Source organism: Phacochoerus africanus, chromosome 1 (assembly GCF_016906955.1).
Source record: "Phacochoerus africanus isolate WHEZ1 chromosome 1, ROS_Pafr_v1, whole genome shotgun sequence".
Taxonomy (NCBI): domain Eukaryota; kingdom Metazoa; phylum Chordata; class Mammalia; order Artiodactyla; family Suidae; genus Phacochoerus; species Phacochoerus africanus.
The window spans coordinates 134440205-134458458 of record NC_062544.1 but is presented as its reverse complement, the minus strand read 5'-3'; the positions used below and the strand labels follow the sequence as shown (position 1 = coordinate 134458458).

General features: G+C 39.0%; 1 protein-coding gene across 1 annotated transcript in view; it reads left to right on the top strand.

Annotated features, from left to right (window-relative positions):
* Window positions 1-18254, top strand: part of SHQ1 (SHQ1, H/ACA ribonucleoprotein assembly factor) — a 108698-nt gene that overhangs the window by 23824 nt on the left and 66620 nt on the right. The window contains exons 6-9 of the mRNA XM_047779233.1: window positions 1241-1368; window positions 13031-13185; window positions 15569-15622; window positions 17853-17976. Of these exons, the coding sequence (XP_047635189.1) occupies window positions 1241-1368; window positions 13031-13185; window positions 15569-15622; window positions 17853-17976 (461 nt within the window). The remainder of the gene's footprint in view (window positions 1-1240; window positions 1369-13030; window positions 13186-15568; window positions 15623-17852; window positions 17977-18254) is intronic.

The window sequence follows — 18254 nt, the reverse complement described above, 5'->3', positions numbered from 1 at the left end:
AGCCTAATCTTGACAGAAATTGTTATTGAAAATTACTATTTCAAAATAACTGTTGTTTTGTCCAATATGCATTTTATATCCTCAGTCATAAAAATGGAATGTTTATGTTGGCTAATAGTTGGGTTCCAGACTAAGACTTAAGTGGGTCCCCATGCTGGCCCCACCCATGCGAAAGGAGAGTATTAGCACCCCCTGCCGGTGGTGGTGGTGGTGTGAGGGTTCAAGGAAATAACAGTTCAAAAGCGCTTGGTACAGTGCTTGGCACATCCAGAGAACTCAATAAGTTATCTGTGATCTTCCTAATTTTAAAAATATTTTAGTATCTCACTTGAGAGAAAAATGTTTAAGGTCATAAAACTTATAAGCTGGAAAATCCAGTTTATCAAAACAGCCAGTGCCTTAAGTTTCTAATTAATGGAAAGATATGTGAATTTTCCACTATGCATTATGCTTTTTGTCATTCTTTTCCCAAGGATACCTATTTCCATCTTTGAATGCAAGACAGTGTATTTCCTGAATGAGTGTCCTCCAAGAGTATATTTTGAATGTAGCAATTGTCTTTCTAGTTAAACTGAGAAAAAGGGCAGGGGGATTAACTTTCTATTCTCTACAAAGGTTGCTTTTATCTTTTGCAGTAGTTTTAAATTAAGTGCCTATTAAGATTAGCTTAGCTAAATAGGTAAAATAGATTGCATCATGGTAAGAAACATGAGTGCACATGCTAAACAATAAGTTATGTGTGTGTGTGTCTGTGTGTGTGTATATGTGACCTCTGGATATGCAGTATTCTAAATATTCTTCTCATGTGTTTATTTTTTTGTTGGTGAAGTTAAAAGATTCTTTCCTTCACTGTAACCTTACCAAAAATCTGTGCTGGTTGGAAACTTTGCACAAGTGCTAGGCTTTAGTCCATTGTGTGTTCAGATTTGCTTCATCTCACATGGCTGTGGTACAGAGCATGGTCTTCTTTGTACCTTCAACCTAAAGAGATCATAAGAGCCAAATATCCTTTAAGGTCAATGCTTATTTTTCATTTTATGATGATTAGTAACCACAAAGAAAGTAATAGCATTGCTCAGTCTTGCCTTGAAATGTACTTTGCATTAGTCTCTATTTCTAGTGCATTTGTGATACATTTTAAGGTAAAATTAAAAAAAGTGAAAACCAGCCCAATTCTATGTAACAGGCCCCTTTATACATACACATACATACATATGTTTTTGTTCTTTTTTTTCTCCAGAGCTGACTTTTTTGAAGATGAGGCAGTTAAACAGGTTTTGGAGTATATTCCTTGGTGGACTGATTTATATTCAAAAATTATGGCCTCTTCAAAAAGGAATCAGGAGCCAGAAGATTTTACTGCATTAGGTAAGAAATTCAAAATTAGGTGCATTTGTTTACCGTCTTTCCTAAGCACAATATAATTGCCTCATAGAGGAAACTATTTTTTTCATGTGTGTATGTCTTTTCTAGGGCCACACCCTTGGCATATAGAGGTTCCCAGGGGTTTAATTGGAGCTGCAGCCACTGGCCTGGCCTATGTCAGAGCCACAGCATATGTCAGCGCTGTATCCTTAACCCACTGATCGAGGTTAGGGATCGAACAAGTCAGATTTGTTTCCACTGCACACGAAGGGAACTCCTACCTGAAGCTTTTAATACCTGCCTCGTGTGCTGATGTTGTGATTGGTGGACATTTGGGCTGTTTACTACTGGCGGGCATTCAGGGTTCTGCACTGGCTTTCTTTGATCACTCATTCTGAAGTAGCTGTTGCATCACAATATTTTGATTTTCTGTATAACAATGCAGTAGCCTGCTGTTTGCTCTACTTCTGGAGTCTTGTGTAGTGTCTGTTATGTAATATGTACTCAATAAATATTTATAGAATAAGTAAATATTGCAGTTAAATATTTTTTTTCTTTTTTGTCTTTTTGCTATTTCTCGGGCCGCTCCCACGGCATATGGAGGTTCCCAGGCTAGGGGTCGAGTCGGAGCTGTAGCCACCGGCCTATGCCAGAGCCACAGCAATGCGGGATCCAAGCCGCGTCTGCGACCCACAACACAGCTCACGGCAATGCCGGACCCTTAACCCACTGAGCAAGGGCAGGGACCGAACCCACAACCTCATGGTTCCTAGTCGGATTCGTTAACCACTGCGCCACGACGGGAACTCCTGTTAAATATTCTTGTAGTTAGGTTTTGTTAAGAGCTTAGGTGATCTGTATCAGGGTGAATCGTTGCCACTGTAGTTTTTTAGAATTGACTCTGTTGGATAACAGAAAATCATTTATAAATAATGACTTTTTTCAACCAAACCTTGGTTTTGTATTTGATTTAAGAGTCTTTCAGGGACTTCTCAAATCATGTAGTTGAATTTTTAAATGTGGCTTTGCTAACACAATTTAAATAGTTTCACTGAGAGCTATATCTAGTCACTTATGGAGGAATATGATAATTAAAAAAAAAAGAATGTATACATGTATGTTTAAATGGGTCACCATGCTGCACAGTAGAAAAAAATTGTATTGGGGAAATAACAATAAAAAATTTAAACAGTTAACTGTGTATGCCATGTAGATCTGCTCAGAGAGTTTGCTCAAACTTGAATCATCAAGGCTTTCTGAGGGGTCTGACTCAGTTTCTCCAGTTTGAGTGCCTTATTTTCCTGAAGTGGTCTGGGAAGGAGTCGGTGGTTGCGCAGTTAAAATTTTTGTCCACAAGGGTGAGCTAGTTGCCCTAAAAATCAAGAGACAGCCTTACCTTTATTTCTTTATTACGTTATTTAGTCTTTTTAGGGCTGCACCCCCAGCCTACGAAGTTCCTAGGTTAGGAGGTCAAATCAGAACTGTAGCCTGCTGGCCTATACCATGGCCACAGCGATGCTGGATCTAAGCCTTGCCTGCGAACTACACTACAGCTCATGGCAACACTGGATCCTTAACCCACTGAGCGGGGTGAGAGATCAAATCCGAGTCCTCACAGATACCAGTCGTGTTTGTTACCACTGAGCCACAAGGAGAACTCCCTCTTTAATTTAAATTTTAACTTACTCTCCTTTGCTCAGTTGCAGCTTGTTCTATGTCCTGTTTTCTATGTCATCATGCTTTTAGTTCTCTGTGTATAATTTTAGTAGAAGGTTCAGCCAGTATGTGCCTTTAACCACCGCCTTTCTGATCTTTTATCTTTATCTGACCCGTGGTATATATCCAGAATGGTGCTTTAGGCACAGTCATAGTCAGTTAAGCTATTATGATGATTCATTCCAAGAATCACCTTTAAAAATAGCTAGGCTATAACCTATAATGGAAAGGAATCTGACAAAGAAAATACACATATATATGTGTATATATATATATATATATGTGTGTATTATATATATATATATATGAATTGATTTACTATATACCAGGAACTAACAGCATTGTAAATCAACTGTCCTTCAATTTATTTATTTATTTATTTATTTATTTACTTTTTAGGGCTGAATCTGAGGCACATGGCAGTTCCCAGTCTAGGGGCTGAATTGGAGCTATAGCCTATGGTCTGTGCCACAGCCACAGCAAGCAAGATCTGAGCCTTGTCTGTGAGCTACACCACAGTTCATGGCAATGCCAGATCCTTAACCCACTGAGTGAGGCCAGGGATCGAACCTTCGTCCCTAGTCAGATTCGTTTCCACTGAGCCACGTCAGGAACTCCACACTTCAATTTAAAAATAAAAGATAAGTACTAAGGATGTAATGTTCAACATGATAAATATAATTAACATTGCTTTATGTTATGTATGCAAGTTAAGAGAATAGATCTAAAGAGTTCTTATCACAAGAAAAATACTGCTTTCATACATGTATGTGTAACTGGGTCGCCATGCTGTACAGTAGAAAAAAATTGTATTGGAATAACTATTAAAAAATTAATAAATTAAAAAAAGAGAAGTATTGCTTTCTGTTTCTTTAATTTCGTGTCAATATGAGACGGTGGCTGTTTACTAAACTTATTGTGATAATCACTTCATGATGTATGTTAATTACTAAAAAAAAAAGAACGTTAAAAAATTAGCAAGGCACATGATTAAGGAAGAATTTGAATTCACATCCTGTAAATGTGCCAGGTGTGGGGATATGCATAGGCTATAAAGTAAATATGGGGCTCAGGGTTTAACGCCTTGCTCCTCCACAGGCTGGCTCTGTGATGTGGCAACTTCTCTGGGTCACTGTGGAAATCCTGTATCTACCTCAGAGAGTTATCGTGAGGATTGAGCTAGACACTGCTGTCCTTAAAACCCGTAGCATATTCTAAGTCTTAGAAATTGTCATTATAGAGTAAGTCAGTGGCAGGAGAGCCAGAAATTGAATGGCTTCCCTTTGAAATTCCAATTTTTGTGCATTTCACAGCTTTAGGGGGAAGTTCTTTGTTAACACGATTCCTCCCTCAATTTTTGTTTTTCTTGTTTGAATATTTGAGACACCCACATTTGGAGATGTAAATTGAAGTGTGTTGAACCAGTCTCAAATATGGGAGAAAAGAAATAAACCAAAAAATAAACTTCGAAGTTCCCAGCTCACTCAAGCAGCATGTTGCTGTAGTTTTTCCCTTTCTCCTCTCCCTCTTTTTTCCTTTGCCTCCTGGGCCTTCTTGTCATTGCAGTGGGACATTGCCAGGTGAATATAGTAGTGTAGGTTAGGAGTGCAGCTTTGATCCCTTCCCCTCATAAAATACTAAGCTGGATTGTTTTGATTTCCAGATAAGCCTTAACATGGTGAACTTTGCCCCTGTCTTTGCCTTGGTTACAGTGCTTGTCATTTTCAGTGTCACCCTGCGTTTCATTGACATCTTCTGTTTGGTAATGATCCGGATCGCCCTCCCTAAAGGCTTGTAAATGGAAGTGTTAAATGCTGTGCTCCCACTGAGCTTTGGTTTCACGAGGATGAACTTACCACATTTCCCGTGTTGTCTCTCAGTGGTTAATCTCAGCCCAAGAATCTTGCCACGTGACTGCTTGTTGTGACACCACATAACTTTTATAGTCAATGAGCTTCCTAGCAGGGACATCCTGTTTGCCACCAGTGTTTTCAGGCGAACTGTCAGTGTCGGCTCTGAAAGCTGCAGCACCTCAGGGCTGCTAGTTTAGGCCAAGGGCTTACATGCAGCACACTTTCTCCTGATTCCCTTAATCTGTTTCCAGAAAGTGTACAATGTAATGGATTTGCATTTCTCTCAGAGGAGGCAGATCACACATGATTTAATTGTTGACCCACAGAAGACAGGGATGTTTGGAAGAGGGATTTTGACAGAAGGGAAAATGTCAAAGTAACAAAACTAGACAAGGTTCTAAGAGGAGTGACAAGGTCCCTTTCCGTTTTGATGGGAGCCTCTTGGCAGTCCCCAAATGTATTAATGGGGTTTTTAATGTTGGGTGGTGGTCTTGGGCCATTTGCTTCAGTGTTTGGGCACCAGTTTCTCTCCCAAATGAACTGAACATTCAGCTGACTTTTGTTTGACTGTAGATTATTTATAGAAATGTAATTAACCAAAAATGTTGTGAACTATATAGCAAAGCTGCTTTGTGGTATAGCTAAGTCATGCAAATGCTCAACAAATGTTACTGGTGGTGGCAATCGTCCAAGTATTGTTGGCGCCACATCTAGTTATTTCCAGTGCTGTTGCTCGGTTAGACCCAATGGTGTGCAAACCTCCCCAAGTTCTCCTCTGGGTGATTTGATTTACAGCTCTAATAAAAAAGGGCTGGGAGAGCTCAGACTTTTGGTTTCTCTGGTGATGTCCTGGTTTGTTGTTTTTGTTATTTATTATCTCTGGTTTCTTTGCTTGAGTTTCAGAATTTAAATACTTCTGTATATTATCAATGAACTGCTTAGGCCAAAATGGAACTCAAAAACACTCAGAAAAAAGTGGTGGTATTTTAAGGGAAGGTTGGGGCACCCAGGATTCTGGAATTCAAAAGAGTACTTTCAAGTTGACTTTCCTTGTGTGTATGGTCATGGAAAGTGACCTGTGATGTGTGAAAACACCTGTGGGTAATGTAACATCAGAACCCACACTTCCCAGGTCATCCTTTATAAATTGTTGAGCACTTACTGTGTGATGGCTTAAGAGTAATGAATAAACCTGTGGGTGGGTTGATGTGTTATTCAATGGTTCTGAGCCTCTTTACATTGTGATTCAGAATTACATGGAAGCAGATGTCTTTATTAGCCAAGTAGGGTGTAAAGGCTAGTGAACACGAACACCTGGCACTTTCCTAGTAGCTACTTTTTTTTTTTTTTTGGCAGCACCTGCGACATATGGAAGTTCACAGGCCAGGCATCAAATCTGAGCCAAAGCTACAATCTACACCTCAGCTGCAGCAACACCAGATACTTAATGCACTGCACCAAGCTGGGAATCAAACCCGTGCTGCTGCAGCGACAGCACTGGATCCTTAACCTGCTGTGCCACAGCAGGAACTCCTCCTATTAACTGAATCAATGAACATCTCCAAAACTATACCTAAGGGAATATCCTCTCACATCTTCTTGCCAAGTACCACAGATCTTAAAATACTTTTTCAGGTTCGCTTTCTTCATGTGGTGAAGAAATATTCCTTCTTACAGTTTCCTTACTTTACTTTAAATGAACTGAGAGCTTCTAGTTAAATTGAGGAATCTTTATATGAGCCCTTTAAGGGAACAATCACCACTCAGTTTACCTGTCATATGAGTTTCTTTTTTGTTGTTGTTGTTGGCCGAACCCAAGGCAAGTTCCTGGGCCAGAGATCAAATCCAAATCACAGCTGTGACCTCTGTCCCAGCTGCAGCAATGCTGGATCCTTAATCCACTGCTCCACAGCAGGAACTCCACGAATTTCTTTTTTCTTTTTACAGTGGCACCTGCAGCATGTGGAAATTCCTGGGCTAGGGGTTGAATCGGAGCTATAGCTACCAACCTGTGCCACAGTAATACCAGATCTGAGCCACATCTGCGACCTGTGCCACAGCTTGGGGCAGTGGTAGATCCTAAACCCCCTGAGCAAGGCCAGGGATTGAATATGCATCCTCATGGACATTATGTCTGGTTCTTAACCTGCTGAGCCACAACAGGAACTCCCATGAATTTCATTTTTAAATGTCAGTCTTTAAAGAATGCTTCAGGCCAGGCATCAAATCTGAGGCCTACATTAAGTTTGAAAATATATACCTTTCTTCATGTTGCTGGCCAGCAAATTAAATACATTATTTATTGCTGATGTAAGTTATTTATTGTTTATAGAAGTACTGCTAGTACAAACATTAAATTTTTAAAAATATAGTTGAAAAAATAATTATATTTTATGTCAAAGCCTTTTTTTTTTTTTTTTTTTTACTCTAATGTATTTAAATGAGTAAAGGAATATCGCTTCTAGTAATTTCAAGTAAGTGTGTTTAAGATTTTTTTTCTCTCCCAGAGGACGGACTACAAAAAACTGCTGGAAGGAAGCCTTACAGCAAAAAGAAGCCATGTTAAACTTAAGACTCCTAAGAGAGCATAGAAGTGGGATTGGAAAACGATATGTGAAAAGGGGCCATTATGTGGGAGTAATCATATTCCTTTCCTTCTGGCTTTTGCCCAGTTGTGAGGAGCAGAAGGACAGCCTCTTGTTGAGCAGAGACAGAAAGGGACTGGGGCTTCGCTAGCTTTCAGGAGAGTATTTTGGGAATATTAAAAAGGCAGTTTAATAATTCTTGGTCTCTTGAGAAGGTGTCCAAGAAGCCATGTGTCTATTATTAATCTTTTGCCCCTAAGAAGAGGCTTCCTGCATTAGAGCTGGGCTGGGCCCATGGGCTGGTGATCACATTTCCTTCCTTCCTTGCCACTGGGTATGGTCAGGAGACCAAGTCCTGGATGATGGGGAAGCGAGTGGAAGTGCTCTGTACGCTTTGTGGATCAAGTCTTTAGAAAGAAGGCGTTTGTCATCCTCTTCTCCTGCTTTCCCATTGGTTAGAGCAGCATCCTGGATGGAAGTTTTTTTTTTTTTTTTTTTAATTTATTATTATTTTTTTCCCACTGTCTGGATGGAAGTTATTTGGTGGAGACTCTGACACCCACCTGTCTGGGATCATTCACTCAGGGTAGTAGCATGAAACAACTCTTCCTTTCCTTCCTTCCTCCCTTCCCTTTTTAGGACCGCACCTTCGGCATATGGAAGTTCCCAGGCTAGGGGTAGAATTGGAGCTGCAGCTGCAGGCCTACGCCACAGCCACAGCAATGTGGGGTCTGAGCCGCATCTGTGATCTACACCACAGCTCACGGCAGTGCTGGATCCCCAGCCCACTGAGCAAGGCCAGGGATCGAACCCACATCCTTGTGGATACTAATTGGGTTCATTACCACTGAGCCATAAAGGAACTCCGCAACTGTCTTTCCGAAGCCACTGTATTTTGGGTCTGTTGGTTACAGCAGTTTAGCCTGTCCTTACCTCAGTAGAAAGGACGGTTCTCAAACCTGGACAAAAAGTCTTCAGTGTTATTTTGGTACTACTTTGACAATGAAGCACGAGTGGTGAAAGCTGAATGATCCTCTTGACTAGGCTTAGTGACTTTTAAAGTGAACTTGAAAGTGGTTGTCTAATAGGACATGGAAGGAAAATGAAGGATTACTTCGAAAGTTAAGAGATTGATAACACTCTTATGGAGAGGTAATAGTAAATCTAGATGCTTAAGTTTCCTTAAAAATTGCTCTAAGAGGAGTTCCCGTCGTGGCGCAGTGGTTAACGAATCCGACTAGGAACCATAAGGTTGCGGGTTCGATCCCTGCCCTTGCTCAGTGGGTTAACAATCCGGCGTTGCCGTGAGCTGTGGTGTAGGTTGCAGATGCGGCTTGGATCCCGCGTTGCTGTGGCTCTGGCGTAGGCCAGCGGCTACAGCTCTGATTCAACCCCTAGCCTGGGAACCTCCATGTGCCGTGAGAGCGGCCTGAGAAATGGCAAAAAAAAAGAATTGCTCTAAGAAAGTAGTGGGCATATTTTGTTCATATAAGCTGGGAATTCAGCATATCTACATTGTTAGCTGTTTCTCTGTAAATCTTGCTCTAAGACATGATGCATTTTATTTTGTGTGTATAGTTAATGAGGAACCTATAATGCTCACATATTGTTAATGTGAGAAGATGTATCCTATGATAGCTTGCCTGAATTACAGACCTCAAAGGAAGCTTGGAAGCACTACACTCTTGGACTTGCTTGCCTTCCCAATATATAGTTAAAGGTTTTTTGTTTTTTGTTTTTTTTTCTCTTTCCTTTTCAGGGCTGCACCTGTGGCACATGGAAGTTCCCAGGCTAAGGGTCAAATTGGAGCCGCAGCTGAGGCCTGTGCCACAGCCACAGCAACACTGAATTCAAGCCATGTCTGCCATATGTGCCATAGCTGTGGCAGTGCAGGATTCTTAACCCACTGAGTGAGGTCAGGGATTGAATTCACATCCTCAGAGAGACAACATCAGGTCATTAACCCGCTGAGCCACAACGGTAACTCCATTTTTATTAAACCATTTGCATTTATTAAGTAGTTAGATTTTTTTGATCTGGTTAGCCAACATTTGGTAAGGTGACTTGTATTTAAAAAGAAAGTGCCGCTTCTCATCTGTCAGTAACTTACTGGGAATGGGGAAAAATATTGTATTTGCATGTGACAAAAACTGAAAATGCCTGGAAGTAATTTTTAGCAAGAAAAGCGCAGATCTTGTTGATAAAGTTGGTGGTTCAGTACTGTGGGAAAAGATGGATTACTGAACAGACTGTGCTGGCACAATTAACTCTTCATCTGGAATTAACTGAAATCTTAAAACATGAAAAATAACTTCCAGATGGATTAAAGACTTAAATATAAAAGAGGAAACAGTAAATCTTGAAGAAAAGCTGAGAGTCTCTATGTACAATTCAGCGGTTGAGGAAACCTTATCAAAGGCCATAAATTCACAATCTGTTAAAAAAAAAAAGATAGATGTAATTGGGCTACACACAAAAATAAATAATTCAGTGGCAAAAGATTCCCTAAACAAAGTCAGTCAAGATGCAGTAGATTTAGAGAGATGAGTAGGGTTCATATCTATAATAGACGAGTTCTTAAATATTTGACAAGACCAGCCATCCAGAAGAAACTGGGCAAAACATATTCACATGGGTATTTTCCAAGAGAGCAATTCCAAATTGCCAACAAACCTATGAAATAATGTTCAAAGTTTAGCAATTAGAGAAATACTACCTAAGTAACTATCATATGCCACTGTATTGGTTTTCTCTTGCTGCATGACAAGTTACAAACAAGGAACAAAGTTCTAATTTGTCTCTTGTTTCCGTGGGTCAGGGGTCAGCCCTAGCTTAGCTGGGTCTTCTGCCCAGGGTCTTGCAAGGCTGTAGACAGTGATGGCTATCTTTTCTTTTGTCTTCTTTCCTTTTTGTTCCTTCTTTTTACGGCTACACCTGAGGCATACCGAAGTTCCCAGGCTAGGGGTCGAACCAGAGCTGCATCTGCGACCCACACTGCAGCTTGCAGCAATGCTGGATCCTTAACCCATCAAGCAAGGCCAGGGGTTGAACCTGCATCCTCACGGACACCATGTTGGGTTCTTAACCATGAGCCACAACGAGAATTCCTTTTTTTTCAAAGTAGGTATAGGAGGAGTTCCTGTTGTGGCTCAGTGGGTTATGTACCAGACTGGTATCCACGAGGGTGTGGGTTCGAACCCTGGCCTTGTTCAGTGGGTTAAAGATCTGGTGTTGCCTTTTTTCCTTTTGCTTTTTAGGATTAAAGCACCCGCAGTGTATGGATGTTTCCAGGCTAGGGGTTGAGTCAGAGCTACAGCTGCCAGCCTACTCCACAGTTCATAGCAATGCCAGATCCTTAATCCACTGAACAAGGCCAGGCATTGAACCCACATCCTCATGGATACTAGTCAGGTCCATTTCCACTGAGCCACAGTGGAAACTCCCGGGTGTTGCCTTGAGCTGTGGTGAAGGCCAGCAGCTGCAGCTCTGATTTAACCTTCTAGCCTGGCAACTTCCATATGCTGTGGGTTTGGCCCTAAAAAGCCAAAAAAAAAAAAAAAAAGGAAAAGAAAGAAAGAAAAGAAAAAAAAAAGGTGTTGGCAGCTAAGTTTCTGGAGCCCAGGGTACTTTTTAAAGCTCACATGATGGTTGGTAGAATTTCACCCCTGCAGCTATAGAAACTGAGGCCCCCATGTTCTTGCTGGCTTCCAGCTGGTGGGTCACTCTTAGATCTTAGAGGACCCCACAGTTCCCTGCTGCATAGCCTCCTCACGCATAGCGTCTTATTTGTTCAAAATCAGCAGGTGGGTCTCTGGCTCATCTACTGATAATGGAACATAATCATCATAATCGTAATAGTGACTGTCCTATTACCATGACCATATTCCTTTGAACAGAAGCAAGTTGCAGGTCCTCCCCACACCAAGTGATGTGACTCGTTGGGATTCATCTTAGAATTTTTTTCTTACCACAGTCACTTCTTATCCATTAAACTGAAAATGATTTTTTAAAAAGCATTTATTTCTGAGAGTGGGCAAAAGATGTGTGTAGGAAATAAATAAATAAGTAAATAAAATGTCTTTGAAAAACAAGAAATCCACACTTGGGAGTCTATTTTATAGAAATGGAAACCTCCAGTATCTGATGACATTATGATGGTGATATTTATAGCAGCATTCTTTTTTTTTATTGTAATTATTTTTACTTTTTCCATTATAGGTGGTTTATAGTGTTCTGTCAATTTTCTACTTTATGGCAAAGTGTCCCAGTCACACATACATATAGACATTCTTTTTCTCACATTATCCTGCTTCATGCTCCATCACAAGTGACTAGATATAGTTCCCAGTGTTGTATAGAAGAATCTCATTATTGCAGCATTCTTAGCAGTGGCATAAAACTGGAAGCAAAGTGAATGCCCATCAGTAGGGGGAGTGGTTGGATAGAGCATGCTACACCATGAGATATTCTACTCCTTTGCAGAAATTAGCTAAGTACCAGACTTGGAGGAATTTGCAAGAAGTATTGTTGAGTGAGATAGGCTGGATGGAAAAAAAAAATCTCATTCTCTGGAGGGGGAAAAAGGTATCAACTCCCATGTATATATGTTTGTGTCTCTATGGTTGTAAAGAAAAGTGTGAAGTGACATATATACTAGATTCTTAACATGGAAGAGACTGTTAATGAAGATGAAAAGAAGAGGTGCCAAGCAAAAGAAGAAAAGGAAGCATCCTTTGTGCTCTGTGGTCACATTTGCTGTGTTAAAGGATACTTTATGAAATACTATGCCTTTAAAATTGATTGATATATGGGAATAGGTCCATTACTTTGTGTAGAACTTTCAAAATGGATAATGAATATTTAGAGTGCTTCATTTAGCTATTACGTTTTCTGTTGTCAAAAAGTAATTATTTTAACTTAAAAGTCAGTAATTCTGTTATTTAGCCACCTTGAATACAGAGCAGTGTAGCAAAAAAAGAGTAGGGTTGGGGTGAGGTCTGGAAAAAGGAATAGATATTGCTTAGACATTTTTTCCTTTATTTAGCCCTACTAGGATTTGAGCAGGTACATAGCTCTTAATAAAAATGTGAAGTCTAGTTAAAAAGTTGTTTCTGGAGTTCCCTTCGTGGCGCGGTGGTTAATGAATCCGATTAGGAACCATGAGGTTGCGAGTTCGATCCCTGCCCTTGCTCAGTGGGTTAAGGATCTGGCGTTGCCGTGAGCTGTGGTGTAGGTCGCAGACGCGGCTCTGATCCCTCGGTGCTGTGGCTGTGGTGTAGGCCGGTGGCTACAGCTCCAATTAGACCCCTAGCCTGGGAACTTCCATATGCCGCGGGAGCGGCCCTAGAAAAGGCAAAAAGACAAAAAAAAAAAAAAGTTGTTTCTGGTCCGGAGTTAAGTAACTTTTACTTCCGATTCTATAATCAAAGTTATGTTTTTGACAAATCTTCTACAGTGGGGATTTTATAAAGCAGAATGGAACATCTAATTTTTAAATGCGTTTTCTTCTAGTGTCTTTTTCTGAAGAAGAGAAATATCAGCTGCGAAATTTTGTCAATAAATCTTACCTGCTAGACAAGAGAGCCCATCGTCAGGTCTACTACAGTTTGATAGATATCCTTCTGGCATATTGCTATGAAACACGTGTCACTGAAGGAGAGAAGAATGTAAGTGTGTCTCTGCCTGTTGGCATAGACTCTTGTATGGAGTAAGCTGTGTTACGGTCATGAGTCGACCAGTTGTGATGAGTTACATAGGGATGTTCCAGGCGGAGGTGCACAGGTGTGTTGGTGTTGGGTACCAGCATGAAAGCCTGATGTTTTTGTTTCATCTTTTCCCTTCTCTCTCAGCACTCATCTCTACCCAGTAGTGGAGTGGGAAAGTAAAAGTGAGGGTAGAGAACAATATCCTGAGCTCTCATCTCTTTTAGGAGGTCATTTGACCAATTGAGTGGGCTCTTGCCATGCGACACTTGACATTGGCAAGGGGTAAACTTTACCAAACCTATTTAGAGTCTTTCTCGGAACTGCTCCTTCACAGATGTAAAGCATAGTATTTTTTTAAAAAAGGAAATCTGAGGTGTCCCTCAATTTAAATAGTATGTATACTTCTGAAAAATTGTATTAAATCAGATTTTAAAAACTCGCATTGTATCCTTTTGCTATTCGATGAAATCCTATTGTAAAAGTAAATCTTTCTGTAAAGTTTGTTGTTTCTTAAATGATCTTCTTATAAAAATGTATTGTATCTCTTCTTAAACCACATTTGATTTTGTAAACGAAGAGCTAAACTTCTTCCTCACCTATATCACTGATTGTGTATATATAAAGGCTGAAAAACAAAAAAGTCTTCCCAGTTAATAAGTCCCTGCACCTGTTTATTTATTTTGGCTACACCCACAGCATGTGGAAGTTCAGGGCCAGATCCTTAACCTCCTTAGCCACCAGAGAACTCCCCTGCAGCTATTTATAATTGTCCTTGCTGAAGCGGTTATTTTTGAGCTGTGCATATGCTTCCCTCTTTTTCATTTATTTATTTTAAAAACATTTCTTATTGAAGTAAAGTTGATTTACAATGTTAGTTTCAGGCGTATAACATAGATTCAGTATTTTTATACATTATACTCTAATTGAAGTTATTATGAAATATTGGCTACATTTCCCTGTGCTGTACATTATATTCTTATACTCATTAATATTTATTTATGTGTAATAGTTTGCACCTCTTAGTCTCCTCCCCCTTTCCTCTTCCCCTCCCCCTGCCTTTTAAAACGACACAAATAATTCATATCATTGTGAAGGAAAATACTCTCAGGAAGAAGATAATTAAAATTACCATCTCTGCCATCAGAAATAACCACTGTTGCAAGGTGATGTTTCTCTTGCAGTCTTCTTTTATGGTACACCTGTTTGCATGTGTATTTACATTGGGTTATAGTATATGCTATTATTTATTTTATTTATTTATTTTCGCTTTTGGGGGCCAAACCTGCAGCATATGGAAGTTCCTAAGCTAGTATATGAATTGGAGCTACAGCCCCTAGCCTATGCTACAGCCACAGCAATTTGGGAGCCGAGCCGTGTCTGTGAACTACACCACAGCTCACAGCAACACCGGATCCCCAACCCATGGAGCAAGGCCAGGGATCGAACCCTAATCCTCATGGATCCTAGTTGAGTTCGATAACTGCTGAGCCATGGAGGGAACTCCCAGCCATGAAGGGAACTCCCTATGCTATTATTTGACCTGCTTTTCTCACTGAACATGGTAGCATTTGCTTAGTGTTAGGAGAAGGAGTCGATATGTGCCAAATTTTTTGCTGTTAGAATTCTGAAAATTTCAACAGTGATTTTTGAGATTTGCATTTGACTCCAAAATGAATATTAATGAGTATATTGAGGTCATACTGTAACTGAAAAAGGTTTTTTTTTTCCACTTATCTTTTTAGGATACCATAGTTGTAGAAGATGTTTTCTTCGACAGAAAAAGTGCTTCATATTGCTTGAGGAGATTGAGAATATGTAGTTATGCTTGATAAAACCTAGCATTTTTTATTTTTACATTCACATATTTAAAACTGTGACGTCCTGAAACTTCAGGATTGCTCTCTAGAATGTACTTCTTCTCACAAGCGTTCTCTGAAAGGCCAAATGCTTGAGCAGCTTTTTAAGTGCCACAGAGAATACTTGAACATTATCTCTCAGTTCTTTGGTAGATTATTTATAAATATCTGGGAGGCAAGTAAAACCTAGTTGGGAAGGACAGAAATTGAGCACGCATTGCTTTGCTTTAGCTTTAAAGCCCTTGCTTATGTGCTCTTGTGTTCTGGTACTCTTATCAGTGTGAAAGCTTTACTTTCTAAAATTCCAAACAGAGTAGGCAGAAACTCGCCTTTGATCACCCTGGCATCATTAAAGTCATTACTTTCCCGCAGTCCTAAATGCTTCTTAGTTCTTATATGATACTAGTTGAATAAGTGGATGTATTTGCTTTGTTTTTAAATGACTTTGTCTCTAATGTGACAGTATCCTTTTCTTCAAAACAAATAAGGTCGAATCTGCATGGAATATCAGAAAACTGAGTCCAACGCTGTGCTGGTTTGAGGTATGATTTTCCGTTGTACTTGCTTTGATTCTGTTTGTTCAGAGAGTTATTTTTTGTTGTTATTAGTTTATTTTGGGTCAACCAAGCAATTCCTTGATTTTTAAAAAGTGGTAGCTTTATTGTCCAATTTTTTTTCTTTCCATCTTTTTAATAAAAGTCTGATTCCATTTGTTACTCTTACTCTAATCCTAGTATAATAATGAGACCAGTTAGGATATTTTGGAAGTCAGGAAAGGGAGCACAAACTCTGGAGAAGGAATGGGGACAGAGTCTTTTGGGGCAGGATATGGGTGGAGTTTGAGGCATGGAGGTAGGTTGGTATGTATTGAGGTTCAGAGCTCACAGATGGGCAGCAAATCTAGGTGATAATATTCTTAGCTGCAACTTGCCACCAGGGGTTGTGCCAAGCCTTTTAAGTATAGGTGTATATTACTTCACCTGTTCCCTTCAGTAAGTCTGTGTGATAAATCTTGTTGATATTTTACAGATGAGGAAACTTGTAACATATAGCTTAAATAACTTAGCTTAGGTCCTACAATTAGTATGTTTAGATCTGATAACTCTCTAGTATAATAATAATTGTTTTTATAATCTATTTTCCAGAGAATAGTTGTGTAGATCTTACCAAAAATAGCTAAACGTAGGCTGGCAGCTACAGCTCCGATTCAGCCCGTAGCCTGGGACCCTCCATATACCGTGGGTACATTCCTAAAAAAAAAAGAAAAAAACAAAACAAAAATAGCTAAGGATGGTATCCTTAAATCTACTAGCTTTGAACACACTGTCGTACATCAAAAAAGAAGCTTCAAAAAATGCTGATTTCAATAATTGATAATTGTATCATCTATTAAAGGCAACTAGTTTTGTTTCTGTGTGTGTGTGTTTCCAGTTTAAATCCTAGATAGTGTTCATTTTAAGTTGTAAAATCAAAATTGTGTCTGTGGAATCACTTTGTTCAAATAATAGATAAGATGTAAACAGGAACCAAAATAATTAACTTTATCAGAGAATCTTAGCAGATAATGTATCCTCTGCTGGCAGCTTGTTGGAAAGACAGAATCTCAATCCATACCCCCTGAGTTAACTAGGTAGCAAGATCTCCAGGAATTCGTATGCATATTTAAGATGGAGAAGTGCTATTCTTTGGATTTCGTGTGGGTTCTGCATATTTCCATGATCAGTAGATTAATGGAGAAACTGGCTTTTGTAATGGTCACTTGATTACTTACACTGAAAACAAAGTAGTTGGTGACTATATAATTTCATAGTTATTAAAATTTACATGAAGAAATTGACCTATTTGACTTTATTTTGAAATTTTTATTGTTTTCGAGGTAACAGAATTGCCAGACATGTTAATAGTTCTGTCATACTTTTATTTCACTTCTTGACAGAATTTTTTAAAAGTTCCTTTTTTTTTTTTTTTTTAGCTGTAAATTATTCTTTTTGGGTGCTCGGTATTTGTAATCAGATGATTTATTCGTTAAGGATACCCACATGGAAATACATACATACATGGAAAGGATACATACATGGAAATGATGTTACTCTCAGTTTTAATTTTATATTTTAAGTATTATATATGGGTTACATTTGTTATACATTTTAAATTAAAACCCAATTTAAAAATTTTTGTAAAAATTTATCTTTTTCTAGTGTTTTCAGTAAGTTTTGTGTTGCTAATGGTATCAGTCTGATACCTGTCAAGATAAAGAAATGAGTAGTTTCTCTTTGATAAGTGAAAGCAAATTACTGAAGTAAATGCCAAAAGCTAAAGAAAAAGAGAGAAAAGGAAGAGGGGAACTGTGAACCCCCTTCACTCAAGAGTTCTGTATTTTTCATCTACATTATCTTGAATGCTCCTAAAAGACAAAAACATGAAACATAGATCATTTAGAAATGTCTTTTATGTGCATCTGTATTTTGTTAGTGCCATATGTTTTGCATTCAGATTGGTAACTTTTAAAAGACTTAAAAACTTTCCTGCTATATATGTGATTTTTAAGGAGCATTTTTGATATGTTGATAAAGTGTGAGAAATTATGACTGAGATAAAAATTATATTGTGATTTGTAAAGAAAGAGTCTCATTCCATGGCTTTGTATTTGTCTTCCACTTGGCTTGATGATGATCCAGACTTAGTTTTTAATTGAGAATAGTTATGCGTTTGTTGTGTGCTTTTGTTTCGTGTAATATGGAAATGATTACTTATTTAAATGATACTTCACAGACTTGGTCTAATGTTCATGATATCCTGGTGTCTTTTGGAAGACGAGTTTTGTGCTACCCACTTCACCGCCATTTCAAGCTGGTGATGGAAGCCTACAGAGACACTATAAAGATATTGCAACTAGGTAAGATATTATTGTGACTGCACATTTGAGAATGAAAAGTTTATGTGCTTTTAGTCTGTGAAGATGTAGTCGTGATTTTTGCTTTCTTTTTCTATATGTTAATAAGTAATGGCAATGATCCAATCCAAACATGTTTCCTCCCAGGTATGTAAAGTAATAGTCCCTCTATATAGATGTATAGTCACACAGAGAAGTGTGGTACTCTTTCCATAGAGCAGTGGCAAGGGGTAAATAGAGAAATTGTTACAAGCCATTTTATATTAATAGTGGATTGTGTC